The sequence below is a fragment of the Phalacrocorax aristotelis genome, chromosome 6 (genome assembly GCF_949628215.1).
Source record: "Phalacrocorax aristotelis chromosome 6, bGulAri2.1, whole genome shotgun sequence".
In the NCBI taxonomy this organism is placed as follows: Eukaryota; Metazoa; Chordata; class Aves; order Suliformes; family Phalacrocoracidae; genus Phalacrocorax; species Phalacrocorax aristotelis.
This window is the reverse complement of record NC_134281.1, coordinates 6,547,186-6,563,037: the sequence shown is the minus strand read 5'-3', so window position 1 is coordinate 6,563,037 and position 15,852 is coordinate 6,547,186. Positions and strand designations below refer to the sequence as shown.

At 46.8% G+C, this 15,852-nt stretch overlaps 1 protein-coding gene across 8 annotated transcripts in view; it reads right to left on the bottom strand.

Moving 5' to 3' along the window:
* The window catches only part of FRMD4B (FERM domain containing 4B), a 136,862-nt gene that overhangs the window by 30,605 nt on the left and 90,405 nt on the right, over window positions 1-15,852 (bottom strand). For all 8 annotated transcript variants that reach the window (XM_075095687.1, XM_075095682.1, XM_075095684.1 and 5 more), the window contains 2 exons: window positions 13,890-13,946; window positions 12,850-12,872 (listed from right to left, as the gene is read on the bottom strand). In XM_075095687.1, coding sequence (XP_074951788.1) covers window positions 12,850-12,872; window positions 13,890-13,946 — 80 coding nt within the window. The remainder of the gene's footprint in view (window positions 1-12,849; window positions 12,873-13,889; window positions 13,947-15,852) is intronic.

Sequence of the window (15,852 nt, the reverse complement as noted above, 5' to 3'; positions counted from 1 at the left end):
TGATAATGTGCCTCAATCCTGACTAAGAGGGACCACCTCTGGGGACGAGGAAACAGTTCAATCAACAGCCTATTTATTCTTCAAAATCTTTGATGAAGTTGCCAAGAAGGGGGTCAATTAGCGCCGAGGAGCTGTTGCTGCTGAGCTTTGCCGGGCCAGCACTCTTCTGCCAGGGATATGCACTTCGCAAGCTGGCCAGCACCCAAGTGCCACAAACGCGGACAGCTGGCTAGAAAATCAGGATCTCTCCTCCCAGTGCTCACAAAAGCTGAGGGGTTTTTATTCACCCCTTAAAAGCATGTTTTGATGGGATCAAAAGGCTGCAGGACATCTCAGCTTGCAGCGAGAAGGTAGATTACCAGGGTTTTGTAGGGACACACGAAACTGCAGACAGAGCACAGCCTCCTGAGGCCTCAGAAACCAGAGCAAAAAATAAAAAAAGAACCCCAAACCAAAAAACCAAGCGCTGAGCAACCTGGCCTGATCTCACAGCTGACTCCTCTCGGGGCAGGAGGTTTGGCCAGACGACCTCCTAAGGTTCCTTCCAACTCCAATCATATACTCACAGGATAACTGATTATATAAAATAAAAATTTCCCCCTACTTTTATGCTTGATTCGTAACTGCAACGGCTGCTGCAGCAGTCAGGGTTGGCAGGGAAATACAGTGAAGTAGAAGAGGTTTTGGAAGGAAGCAGTAATAAAATAGCTCATTTTACCAAACAAAAGGGCTGCTCCTCTAAATATAGATTCTCAACCCGCAATATTTACAGTCAGAGCTTTAACGGTTGGTCTCTAAACCCCTATTTAGGAACCTCATTGCCAGCAAACAACAAAACGCCCAAGCGAGGACTGAAGCACTAACGAGGCTGATGCCAGGAGTGAGAGCTGAGCTCCAGCAGATGCAGCCGGGCGGGGGGACAGGTGACCCCCCCAGCCAAAACCACCGCAGATGGGTGGAGAGATCCCAAGCTCTCCTTCACCAGCTATTACGGGGCCAGTAGCCTCACCGTCACGGAGACTCTGCAGAAATGCTATGAATCCTGGCAGCTGCGTCCTCCCATGCTCTGAAATGCCACCTTTTGCACAACTTGTGGCCTCCAGCGGGGCTGCTCGCCTTCCCGTTTGGTTTTTGGGCCCCTCGCCTCTGAACCTGGTTGAGTAGGTACTTACTTTATCCTGATCAAATGACAAAACAAGAGTGCTAGTTAAGCTTGAGTGATTAATTTAAACTGAGCACCAGCCAGCCAGCTCACCCACCTCCCCGACAAGGTTTGTGGGCTCTAAGCTGGGACACATAGTGACCAAAGGTTTGCAATCACATCTGTGCCATGACGCGGGGCACGACCCTCCAGCACTGACCCAGAACCACGGGCCCCGGTGCAGTTTGTTAGCAGGCAGAGTCCATAGAGCTGTGACGACTTACAGCAGAGCTGGACCTTCTCTGTTGTTCTGCCAATCCACAAACCTATCCATCTTCTCACAAGAGCAGAGAATATACTTCTTTTACAAGTCAAATTTGGCCTTCAGGACTTGCCTTCCTGAAGGGACCCAACCTCATACCCTGAGGTTCAGGCACACCATCCCATCCATCTGCAGCTGAAGGGAGTCCATCAAAATGGACTCACAAGGCCTGAAAGTCTCTGAGAAGCCACATGAGGATTTTATTTTTTCCTCCAGAATTCTAAGATAAAGCATGAAACAATCCCAGAAAAATGTAAAAGACTCGGAGGAAACAGGGCACAGCTCCTTGCACGCTGGATGCCTTCAGACAGTGCAGGCTGGCACGCGGCAGCCCAGATCTGCTGACTGCACGTCCGAGGATTAGCATTGGGATGATTCACAGCTTCAGGGATAATAAAAGCCTCAAATGGTCCTCTCCCCCTCCTTTCACAGAGTTCATTATCACTTTATCTGCACCGAGGAGCCCAAGCACGTCTCCCCTTGACCTTCAGGATCACTTTCCCAAGCCCTCCGAGACCCAGCTGCTCCCCGAGGTGACAACTCCAGATAACAGGAGTGACGGTTTGAATTATTACCTGTTCCTGTTTGGTTTTACAACAATCACAAGGCAATACAGAAACCACAGGGCAGACAGCGCCGGCTCCAGATGTCCAACTGTCTACGCTATCTACCAGCCAAACACACCAGTGTTGTATCTGGCGTGTCCATGGTCGGTTCTCATCAGGGCAGGAGGAGGACTCAGCTGTTGGGATGGGGAGGCCCACTTGCATTTAATCTGACCTCTGCCTCGGAGGGGACTTCTTGACTGGTGGTTCTTGGCATAATTTCAATACATAAACTTAAACCGCCCAGAGCCAACAGGATTGAACATTTTTTGGCAAAAGGTTTGTTTATTCCCCAGGAGGAGAATATAGGAAACTCTCATCTCAAGTATTTTTCCACTGTGGAGAAGAATTAAAGAAAACCAGCAGACAGACCCTTTCCTTCCTATCCCACCCTCTAAATGGGAGTTTTCTCTCTGGCAGATATTGAGCAGAATTTGCACTGATCTGGGCAGTATTAATGAAAACCTGCATCAGACCCTCCTCACACCGAACCTCAGCTTGCATTTGTGGTACTGTCCACGTTTAATTTGCTGTCCCAACATAAACAAATGTCGGGCAAGGTGCTGTCCCCAGCAGCACATCCCGCTCATCAGTGTCAGCTCTACGGAGATGGAAGGGCAGCTTGTCTCTAAAATAATCTACAGCAATATTTAAACACATACCATACTACAAAGAGGAGTACCCACATTCAAACTACTATCTCTAGCAGCAAACCAGGACCAATCCCACGTGCTTCCAACAACTCGCTGACATTACAGTGAATTTTAGGCATTTTGCTAAAACCCCACCAGAAATCTAGGAGGACCCAAGCCAGATCCTCGTGGCACGCGCTGTATAAAGCACATTACTGAAAATTAAAAAAGACTTACATATTTATGCTCTCAGAAAGTACAGCTTCACAGCTTGTAATCGAGTGATACAACACTCCCTGCTAGGCAAAGATTTACAGATCTGTGCTAATTAGGACTATTTGTCAATGGCTGCCCAGGCTTCTCCCTGCACCCACTGTCAAAAACAGCTCATGCCTGTTGCTAACGCAGGTAAGTGCTTAGATGTAATAAGATGTGGTTAATGAGATTAGCATAAAATGCAAAGAGCAACAGACACACCCAGAACAGCAAAAGCAATATACTGGACTACAACATAAAAGCTTATCCGCCCTCATCATCCTTGTAAATATTAACAACTTGATAAGCATAGGACTTCAGACAACTTCGAACCGACTAAAGCAATGGCAGGTGTGTCTGCCTCTGCTGAAAGTTGGTAACACTTTATAAGGCAGGAATTTATCACTGGGTAAAGTGCATTGTATAGTGATTTTCCCCTACTGTTGAAGCCTCTTGACCTCACATAAATACTTACTCGTGTGTTGCTTTGTGATCATTAGAACAAGTCAACTCTTGGGTCTTTCTGAATGTCACGATTTTCTAGTCAGTGAATTCTTGACATGAATTTTAGGCATTTCACAGGTAGAATTTAGAGCGGCCTTGTTTTTAGAAAATATCAACCAACCTCTCAAGTTAACCCGAAAGTAATTTCATGCACACCTAAAAATCAGCAGACGTGAGAATCACGTGTGAGATACAAGCAGATCTGGAGCTTCACAGCTAAATGATGATACGATATTACCCTGCATTGGAAAGGTGCTTCAAAAACTTTCCATCAGGATTTTTCTTCTTATCCTGTTCAAGATATTTAAAGCTAGCAAAATAAATACATAGAAACAGCACACAACTAGACTAGGTACTTGAAAGCTTGACAATCTAAGTTTTCAGAGGGCTGGTCAGGTTACTCAGATGGTGTTAGTAATGGTCCTATTTCTTGAGAATAACCACTAAATTTCTTTGCTATGTGATTACGAGCAACGCTGTAACAGCACAAGAACATCCCATGTTGCTGCCCACACCCCAGCCTGGTCCTGAATTGACTTTCTGAAGTGACCAGGCTTAGGGTAGCATCACCAAGCTCTCCGAGGTGCTCCCATTCCATAGGTTCACAGATGAGAGCCGGCAACACGGCCCATCACACTGCAGCTGGACTGCTTCAGCAACAGGTGCCTTTTCTGTAGGCTTTTGTTTTGTTTTAAAATAAATGGAAGGGCAGAGCGTGGCAACCTCACACTCCCATGGAGGTTGGTTCGCCTTTCAAGGTACCACAAGGAACAGGTGTGAGGAGGAAGCAGCAAGGCAACAGGGAAAAAATAATGCGTGGGGTTAAAAGTGCAAGAGAAAAAATGTGGGGGAAGGAAGATAGAGCAGGGAAGGTACGGGGGGAGACGATGGATTTAGCAGCTTTCGAGTGTGTCAGAGCAGCAGGATCCTGGCAGCAGGATTTTGAAATGTGCTCTCTTGACAAATCCTCTTTTGTGACAAATGCCAGACGTTTTCCATCATTTCCCAACCTTTCAGTTTATGGTCTGCTGGCACACTCAAGAAAGTTATTTTTCTATTGAAGGAAAACCAGGATCTGGAAAGGCCACGAACAAGGGGCTCCCACTGGCGCAGGACAGCCAGCGCTGAACCTTAACACCCCCCCCCAACAGCAGGGAGCTTTGCCTGGGACAGGGCTGCAAAGTCTGCCACTTGAATACCAGATAGGAACCTCCTGCTCAGAAAGGGATTTGAAGGAGCATTTCTAAGAGCCTTCCAAACCCTGTATGTGAAAAGGAACACGATAAGCAGTGCAGACGGCTTTTTCAACACCAGGCTTGTGTATATCTATGCTGTGGCCATGCTACAGATTCCCACGCTGTGCTGCAACAACAGCTTTAGTTTCACAGCTTGAGAGGGACCTGCACCAAACACAAAGCATGGCTGGGGCAGGGCAACCCCTCCCCACACTCAGCACAGCCTTGGACCCCTGGGCCTGACCTCCAGCCATGCTCCTTTAAGCTCATTTCTCTGCTTCCTGAGCCCTGCCTAACTCTCAGGAAGTGGCAGCAGCACCTACCGATCTCACGGGGGTCCGGTGACCTTACCGGTTGGCTTTTGGGAGATGGACAGAGCACGCCAAGGAACAAGCAACACTTCTCATATCAGCCATATGCATTCACTTCTCTATCTGAGGACATGGGGACCAGACAAGTGAGAAGCTGAGCTGCTCCCAGAGCCACCTTGGCAGATGAGGAACCGTTCGTATTTCCACTTTGCAGATGAGGAATGGGGTGCTGACCAAGCAGTTCTCCAAAGCTTGAGAAAATCTGCGACCTGAACCTGCCTTAAATTCTCGGGTCTTTTACAGCTCTTGATGTGAAATATGAACATTCTGAAGATAAACTCCTTTGGTCCTTGCACAGCACACAGACTGTTGGCGATGGCTCGCAGTCCCACCGATCTGGTACAGTATACCCACGTTCACAGAGCTGCTCAGCCGTACCGACAGCACGCGTTAGCAGTGCTCCTCTATCAGACCAGACGGGAAGCAGAATGGCTCTGCTTTACCTGGGGATTTACTGCAGAGCATTACACCATTGACAGTTGATACAACGTTTGAAGGATCCCAAACCCTTCCTCGCAACAACAGACTGTTATTTCTAACATTCATGCTTTCTTCCTGTTCACACAAAAGTCAGCTTAGCCATATTAGTTGTGGGTTTTTAGCATGTCTGAATACAGCAGCAAAGTTTAAAGCTTGTTATCACAGCCCTGCGTGCTGATACAGAGATATGTGGAACCACAAGAAAAATAAAGTATCCAAATAACGATAAAGACCTGACAAATCTGCAAAAGCAAAAAAGCTGAGGCTGAAAAGCTGTCGTTCCATTTCCTCAAAGCACAAAATACACCCCACGTGACAGATCCCAACCACCAAGGGAAGGAAAAGCAAGAGAGATTTATTTTTGCTTTTTCAAAGTGAGGGTGTTGCTCAGAGTCACACCAGAGCCCAAACTCCTGCTCGCAGCTGACGGTATGAGACTGGAGAAGATCTCTGTAGACACGACAAAGTTTTCCAGATATTCAGCAGAAGGGAAGTGAATGCATGATAACGCAAAATCCATGAAATTTCATTTTGCAACAGGAAAAGGCAATGAGTTTTAATGCTGAACCTGTACTTGAGAGAATTCCTAGGGACAAGGGGGAGAGCGTCTTCTGCCGAAGGCTGTGGATGCCACGATGCTACTCCATGCCTAACAGCTACGACAGCAATGTCTCCCCAGCTATGTCCCCTGCATGGGAGACAACTTGAGGGATGATGAATTTTCTGGCACCAAGCTTGCCTTGTCTCCCATCTGCTTTGGATGCAGAGCACACACAAAAGCCCCTCCTAGGTGGCTGGGTGGTACCCACTGTAGCACTGCTTCTCCGAGTTCAAAGGGCCTTAAAGGAAAACTAAGAAAAGAAAGGACTGTGGAGGGACAGTTAGAGAGGACAAAACACAACCACGCTTTTGCTGCCCCTCAGGAAACTGTACAAACATCACGCATAGGAAATCTAAAAATGCATGTTCCTTACCAAACTGCCATAATTATCTGTAAATACTAAAGTTACTACTTGCATACGGCAGTGTAAATCCCATGAGATCAGATTATTAAATTACTGAAAACAGGCTTTTTTTTTCCCTCTTCATGTAATCCTTTTTGCTCATTTCACCCAGTGCTTCCACTTAATTCAGCCTAATTCTTCTGCTACATAATAAGCATACTATACAAATTCCTTGAGAGCCCTTTCAGAAAGCTTTAAAATAGGAAATTGTAAAAAAACCCAAACCATTAAAATGACATTACTGGAGAGCCTACGTGCACTTTGGTCTGCCCTGAACTGTATGAATCTACAAGTAGCACTAGTAGAAAAAAAAAACCCTTTTGCTGTTGAAAGTCTAGCAGAAAGTTGGTGTCTTAACTAATTTTTTTTTAAAATCTGGTTTACACAGTGAATTTCCACTTTTCATTGAAAAATAAAACACCAGGAAAGAACATTTTCATCTCAGAACTGCTGCTTAAGTGCTCCATGAGATGGAGTTCAGGGGCTCCCCTCCACACGCTGCCTTACCTTGGCTACCTGTTCCTCCTCGTACAGTGGGGTGTACAACCCCAAAACCAAACTGCAGTGACTCATCAACAAAAGTGAGACTTGCACACTGCTAGAGAAATATTACTGTAGTTTTCAACTTCTTTGAAGAGAGTATAAAAAATTCAATTAAGCAGAGAGCTCTTTGGGAAAGTGGATATCTGATACGTAATCAAGTAGGGGAATCATTATCATTGTATGAAATATATATCAAACATGACTTCCCCTAAACTTGCTTATTTAATACCTTGGTTCATTAGAAGTTCCTAAACAAAGTGAAATAAATCATCAACACCCTCAGCAAACAGGCTCTAAGTTAATAAGGCTTTGCTCATCTTGTTTCAAATTAGTTCTTCCTTACAAAAGAGGGAGCTCAGGAAAGCACACAGCTGGGTTTGACTGAGACAGAGTTAATGGTTCACGAGCAAATGCCTACCAAGGTATTTAAAGGAAAAGCATGCAGAGTTGCAGCTGAAAGGCAAAATACGCAATGACTCACTTGGCAAACAAGCAGCTGTGGAACACAAGGAGCAAAACTGCAGCACCAGTGCTGAGCACTGATTTACAGCGAGGCAGACACAGCTCACAGGGAGCAGTGGGTCACGCGAGGGAAAGCCTCGGTATATGGACATTTTAAAAGTGCACTTGCACGGGGCGGGGGGGGGGGGGAAAATCAAACACTAAACCACAGTGTTGCCTATGACAGGCACCAGATGGATGCCCTGAGAGTGAATCTTATGGTGACCCACCACCTCTTTTGTATTACGTACAGATACACATGGAAGGAAATCCTCGGGGGCTGAAAGACGCATCCGGATTGTGCTCAGGTCCTCAGCCTCCGCATGAGACCAGTGCAGATGGCCCCTTGTAACCCACCCCCAAACCCAATGGCCCTGGAAAAGAGCTTCCAGTGAACGGTTCACAACAGGTCTCCTTCCCCAACAGGGCAGCCTAAAGAGGAGCAGGTCTGTGGAGCACAAGGGTTTGTGCTGGGGACCTGACACGCACGCTGTACCCATTTCAAGGCTTTCTTTAGGCCAGCTCTAACCTGGCCCCACAGCCTGAGCACCCGTTGGTGGCTGGCACCCATGAGGTGGGCTCCATTCATGCCACGTGGATCCACCCTGAGCCCTCTGAGACCTGTCCAGGATGCAAACCAGATAGGAGAGAAGCAACAACTGGGAGATTTGGTCCAAATTGTTGTTTCTGCTCCAACCCGAGTCCTGGCCGTGGCCACACCTGGAGTTTGGTCATATGAACCTGGTGAGATTTCCAAAAACAAGCTTGACAAGCTCTCTCCAGCAAATCTCAGGTGTGTCCTGTTTCTGAAGCTACCTTAATCGTGGGGTAAGCAGTATAGCGAACAGGTGCTTGGCTATCAGACAATTGTTAACTTCTTCCAAGCACCTATTTTCCAGCTTTGCCTGCATTATCATTTCCACATTCTTTTCTACCAGACTTTCCAATTTGTCTGGCAAAATAGTCAACTTCCCACGCAAATGCTACCCAAAAATCTAATAGTGAGCACTCACACTTAATTAGGAGCAAATTGTTAATAAAAGCTTTCTGCACCTAGACCAAGCACTTCACTTTTTCCTCAGTAAAGTTTGTAAATCTGGGAGTTTCTGAACCAATTACTCCATAGCTGCAGTTTGCAGGGATCTCTTTCACACAAACCTTTTCCTTTTGCAAACCGCATTTATCACCCACGTAATGATAAACCCTGGTGCCTCGTACATGTCAGCTATCAGGAATTCATTATTTTGTCTGTGTTATGTTATACCAGTCGGGAGTTATCTCTGCAGCCCACAGGCCAGAATCAAAATCTTGCGTGTCAGCTATTTAAAGAAAATGGAAGCCCTCCTCCAGCAATTTAATTAAGTTTCAGGGAGCATGGCTGGGTTTCAGTCCTGGAAGTGTTACTGAGGAAAGTATGATCCAAGCTTATCAGTCAGAAAACAAACTTTTTTAAAAAGTTACTTTCCTTATATAGCTAATACTTTCCTGTAGCTAATCTGATTTTAATAAACATTTTTCTAATGCTAGAAGGACAGCATTTAGGACATCTCAGTTACAAACTATCTCTTTCATCAAGCTACAAAGAAAAATAATACTATATACTATTGCACAGCATTTTTGAGGGCAGATACTTAGTCTGTAAACTAAAACCAGCTAAATCATTTATTTCCCAAGGAGGCAGGACTTAACGTATTGCATATTTATATGATGAATAATTACCAGACTGATCTATCATTTTGCTTGCCTGCCAAGATATTAGCTTTCTTTAAAACTTAAATAAAATTTCTAAAATAAATAGAATATGGCCTTTTTTCCCGCAAAAACTAAACAATGCCAGAAGCTGCAACTTGAATCAAATTCTCTTTTCAGAACCTTCACATAGAGTTGAATAAACAAGATTTTGTAAAACTAGGCTTGCAGCTTTTTCTGTTTCATTTGCAAATGTAAGCGCAGAAGAGAGCAATTAACTAACGCAGAGTTTCAAAACTACTATTAATGACCAATACTTTGCTTGGGTTCTTATTATAGGAACTGGAGAAAATCTGGTAGGAATTCAGTTTAAAAAGGGAAGTAGGGAACTGGCAGCCATACATGAGTCATGAAAAGCAAACACGAGCAAAGCGGTACATCCCTCCTCTCGAGCAAAGCATGCTGAGCTGTTGCACAGGAAGGCAGAGAGCCACAGGCTTGCAGCACCCCAGATTTGCTGGAAACATCACAGCTGCAGGACTCTCAGGAGGAACCGCTCTGCCCTTGGCAGCCCCGACAGTGTCCCATGCAAAGAGGAGAGGAACGGCTCACCGAGCATCCCTGTGACATGCTCTTCATCACACACAGGGGATAGTTATCTTAGCTGGGATCACCAGTTCAGCAAACAGGAAAAGGAACTGGGTGTGCAGTGAGCTACACACCGATCGTGGTCCACTGTCATCTTCATTAATCATTCCTCCTGTGGCCCGCGGTCATTTTAGACTGCCTCCGAGAAACCAGAGCCATCCAAAACAGGCACATAAGCAACGGACATGCTGTGTGTGCAATTTTGAAGCACGTACTTAAGTTTTATCAAGATGTCTTAAAAGCCAGGGTCCTCTCAGAGTGAGACTTGGGCCGTTTATCTTACATAAAGCCTCTCTCCGAATGATAAGGTGCATACCCTTGTCCTAACAGCCCAAGACCCTGGGGTCCTGCTGCAAAACACCTGCAAGGACTAAACCCCAAAGACCCTGCTACTTTCACACTGTCAGTGCTACCAGCTTGCAAAGTCCCTCCAGAGTGACCTTTGTGCAGGCGAAGAAATGAAAAGTTTTTACTTTCTCCGAGCGCCCACACATCAGGTTTGCTCACTGAAAATAAACAGATTTCAAAAGAATGTGCTCACCCACTCGGCACGGGGTAAGGGAGGGTGTTTCTCGGGAGATTGCTGCTCTCTGCCATCAAGACGTTATCTGAGAATTTGAGCAGTGGATTGGGAAAGGGGTTACTGCAGAGCCGCAGGAGTTTGAAGCGTTTGGATCCTGGTACTGACCTGCCTGCTCGCAGCTGAAGTTGGGGGCAATGCTGCACAGTGACCCTGCTACGGGACACATCCCCATGGAAAAGCTCCCTGCGGGGTGTGTGGAAAATCAGCCAGGCAGAGATCACCAGCATTGTCTGGACTGGCCCGTTTTTCATTTCCAGAAAGCTAATCTCTTGGACTTCAGGCAATTCCTGTATTTACCCGTGTTCATTCAGCACTAATCCTATATAAAAAAATTAACCCGTGTGTTCTCATATACGCTTAAATGGTGCAAAGACACATTCCAGAAAGTGATTCAAAGTGGAATTGCCAAACGACAGCGAACATAGAACACGCCAAACCCAAGACACTGCGAACAGAGGCAACCGCACTGCGCAAACAGCACCGCTGCAAGGACGTATTCTCTCTATCACGGGTGAAACTGGCAGCGGAGACCGGTCCTGCAGTATCTTTGTTCAAACACGCTGGTAACTACGCTAGTGCTTTATCAGCAGTGGCCCAAATGACCACTTGTGATATGAAAAATGAAATTCCTTCACTTCTGGTGTGCTCACTGGGCCTGGGACAGCTGGCCGTGCTCCTTTGCTATGGAGGCATAACATATGTTTTGTTTAACAGAGGAAACAATTGCTGCAGCTATTTTCGTGCAACTGCTAGGAGAAGAGCTGCACTTGGGAAATCACTCGTGTAGCACAGTATTCTTCCCTCCAATTTTCTTTAAATACTTTTGAAGGTAACCACAGGCGATCCACTCCTTGCAACATGTCCACAGAGGCACGGAAAATAACCACGGACGTGGTTCTTGGGCATGTGAAGCAATACTTTGAAACCTATTTACGGCAAACGATAAGGAGTCACTGTTAAGTTCAAACCACGTAACGGAGGTTTTCACCACAAAGGTAGTTTATAACCTTAACCCTTTTTCTTGAGAATTGAGAGCATGTGCCACCAGTTGCTATAGCTTAACAAGTTACTGTTTGTCAGAGCGCGGCGGTTCTCTGGTTATCTGTGCCTAAACTGAGTTAAGCTTAGGATATCTTAGGGTGTCCATGCAACATCAGGCAAGGTGAATAGCCTTTCTACAGAAAAATGCAGCACGCTGCAGCTATAAGCAATACACTGTGGATCACAAAGCAGGTCTAGAGCATGAATAGGAACAGAAATTGTCTGTACAGTGAACCCATCCAGCTGATCTTAATCACAAGGACATCTTTTTCTCCCTGCAAGCGTGAGACCACGCCAACAAAAAGGAGGAGGACACAGAGCGTGTTCAGAAGGGACTGGCATTTGGAGAAGAGGGGTCTTGAGCAGCAGCACCGGCACTTATTTGACAGCTGCAGGCTGAAGGAAAAGCAAAGCATGTCACTGATGCGGCCTTTGGCAGCCAGACGTGACATGCTCCCTGCGTTTGAGCACATCGCTCTTCAGTGAGTATTTTCAAAGCATGATTCTTGAAAGCTGTTGTAACTAGAGTGTAAACACACATCTCCTCCCGTATGGAAACTCAGCAAGTAGTAAAATATTAACATGACCAAAGGCAACCTTCTGAATTTCTGTTTGCTTGGTGAGGTGTTTCTAATTGAAGGTCTTTTCCTTGGCTCAAACAGGTTTGAGTGCAACCCCACGTCCTCCCTCCGGCCCCCCGTGGCCAGTTATCATAACCAGTACATGGCAAAAATTGATTTCCAAGGGCAAGCACAGTCTGATGATGCAGCTTCAGACAGCTAAAGCCCAGCAAGCGGGTTGCACACCGGCTACAACACAACTGTCGGGTCAAGTGCGGGAAGGGAGAGGCCCCACGGGGCAGCTGCAGAAGAAAGCGGCTCATTGATCTCTGGCGTGGGCAGCTGATGGACTCCGTGTCCCTCCACACGTGCTGCCACTGTACAGGCAGAGTTGCAGGCAAGGTTGCCCAGATGGACCAAAGCCGCAGTGCAAAGCACAGGCTTTCTAGTAGGAAAGAGTGGGAGTTTTCTCCCCCTCCCACTTTGGCACCCGCATATGCAGAGGGGAGCAAAGCGGGATGGCCTGAAAAACTGTTTTGACTCAGAGCCTGCTCACAAAAGGCGTTACTCACCCTGCAGACTCAGATTTTATCCAGCCCAGCAGCACATTTCACTTTCTTCAGCCACTGCTCGCAGCTGGACTTTACCCCCGTTTTTGATTGTTTGCAATACAATGCCAACCCAGAAAAACACATCCATCAAGCACACCAGTATTAGAAAGGAAAATGTTATTACCTGGAATAGTCCCCTTTAGCTTCCTACAATTGAAAAACAGTGACAGAATTAAAACATGATCTCTTCAAAAGTCCTCGATTTTCCCAGCATTGTTCACTTCCCCACTCCCACAGCTCCGCGGCCAGATCCTGACCCCGCTTACGCTCAGTGCAAAGCATGGAGGCTGCCCGCACGTATCATGTATTCAAGAACAGAGCTCAGCTCTTTACGCTTCCAGCTGTAGATTATCCAACCTACACCATAAATAAAACCGCTTCCAAAATGGGGATGAATTTCACATTGAAAATCAGATGTCACTTTTACTGCACAAGAAGTGAAATAAAATTCTCTCTCCGGCCGACCACATCCCACTGAAGGTCAGCTTTATGAGCAGGTCAGCAGTTGAGAGGAATTGCGCTCACTCGAGATGAAAACAACAGTTCAGGCAGATCAAGCCACTGCAGCTTTGCTGTAGCGTTTTGTCACCGAGAATGCAGTAGGGAAAACACCCCTACATTTTAAAGGTGAAGTTTTATTTCATAGCAAGGGGTAAATAATCAGAGTTTGAGTCTGAGTACAATAAAACTCGATTAAGGAGAGAGGAAAAACTGATGGTATATTTCAACATAACAGAAGTATTGAAAATACATGCTTTGAAAGAAAGATTCACAGGCATAATATAGCCAATTTAGCTACAGTATCGTATACTTCCCAGATCTCCAAAACATATTTAAAATAGAATAAAGGATAAATTCGGTAGAAATGTGCCCAAATAAGTGACTTCCCTTGAGGAGTTTTTCCTCTTCACTCTCCCAATTTAGAATTTCTCAAATACATATTTCTCTCACTTGTCTGTAAGAAAAACAACTCCCAAGTTTTTCAGCTTTTCTTCCCCCCCCCCACCCCCGGCCCCCCCGCAGCTGCAGCGACTATAAACAGCGCTGCGTGGTCTTGCCTTCACAGGGGGAGGGGAAAAACCCAGAAAGGCAGAACGGAGCCGAGCCGAGCCCAAGCCGCCGGTGCCGAACACCCGACCAAACGGAGGAGGAAGCGGCGCTTACCTGCAACACCAGGGCTGCCAACTTGAAGACGGTCTCACTTTCCACTTCGATCTGTCCCTGTGCAGGGGAAGAGCGGAACGTGAAGGCTGCGCGCCCCGCCTCGCAGCGGCACCGCCGCCGGGACCCTCCCCGCACCGCCCCGCAGCATCACCCGCACCGCCCCGTCCCGGCGCTCCAGGAAAGCGGCGGGGTCCGAGTCCCCTCCCCGCCTCCCCGTGGCTGCCACCCCCTTTTGCAAGCACGTGTCGTGTGTTCCCCCCCCCTCCCCGATGGCAGTGCCTTTCCTCCTTCCCCAAACCATTCTCCACCCCCCCCCCCCCATTGTTTTCTTTACAAATCTGCCTTTTATTGCTCGTTACTGGACGGTGCTTCGCGTTATTGCCTCTGACTCCGCAACGACCTGATCCTGCACGCTGCAACACACACACGCAGAACCTGCCGTGAAGCGGGGAGGCAGGGCTGAACAAGAGGTATTTTTATGGCTTGAAGCACCGCACCTCCTCAGGGCAGGGACTGCAGTTCTTTGTTGTGATGGTGGTACACACCCCCCTGGTGCTAGATAAGTAATACTTTTTAATCACAGGAACAGCATAAGTAACCTTCCTTTGCCCCACATAGTCTGGATCTTACAGCCTCCAGTTCTTGCAGATACACTGGAGGTGTAGTGCAATGGTCAGAAAAACCGTGTGGACCCCGAGCTGGAAATCTCCTGTGTCTTGACCCCACTCCAAAACCAGCCCTGTCCCGACAGCACTACACACTCTGTGACTTCTGAGGTGTGCAGCTGAGAAACTCCAAAACAGCAAAACTACACCAGGATCCCTTTTTTCCTGCTTGCAAGCTTAAGTGCAAACTTTCAAAGTTAATTTCTTACAAGCAAAAACCCTGGCCTTGGTTCTATTTATGGGACCAGCAGTAATGCTGGAGGAGTAAAGGAGAGGCACTTATAATTGGACTCTTGGGTTATCGCAGCTACGCCTTACACCTACTGCATCCTGCACACAGCACATAAAGGACAAAACTGAGCTCATGAATGTAGGGGTTTTTTTTCTTATTGACCTTCTGCAAGTGAAGGCAGTGGGCACAATGCCTGCCTCCTGCCACGGAGATCCTAACACATCCTCTGTCCCCAGGATCTGTTGGCTGAATGTGGGGACAAAGCAGACCGAAAGCTGAAATAGTGCCAAAACCAGGGTAGCAGGAAGACCTACAGAACTGCATACAGATACAGGGAAATGACATCTCGAAATATATAGGGCACATCTGGAGCTCAGCTAATTTACCACAGCTGCAGGTCTGGTCCACAGAGACTAAATTCAAAAGCGAACAAACAAATAATTCAATTCTCATGGAAAGAAAGGGTTGGGTTTTTTTTTTTTGCCAGATTTGTCAATGAAACATTCCAGCAGCAGCGCTCCCCCAGGCTGCTCCGTAACGGCAGACCAAGAGGAATTTCCCCTTCCCAACAGGTGTGGCAACAGCTATGCAGAAGTAGTCTCCAAAGCATTCCCAGACATATTTTATTAGAAGAGGAGGGGCACAGCCACAAATTAGGAGGGAAAAAAAACAGCTTCAAGTTCATCCTTCCTTCAGATCTTTCATGTTGATGCTTAAGAGAAAAAGGCAAGGATTGCAGCCCAGAAACTCTTCACATAGGTGCAATTTTAAGGCAGTTTGTTACTTCCAGGTCCATATGAGGTTAGTCTTTGTCATGCACATCTGAGCTGCCTTTTTTTTTTTTAGCTTAAATTGCATCTGCTCAAACAGCCTTTGAGGCCAACTGTGGCAGTGGGAGGATTACGGGAGATCAGGTCAACCCAGCACCGCGCTCTGCTGCTCCGGCAGGCAGGGAACCCAGACATGAGAAAACGCCATCACAGGAAACCTCTGCTCAGCAGGAAAGACAGGCTCTAGTTCAGCAAAGCTGTCCCTGGACCACAAAATCAGGGAAAACAGGGCCAGA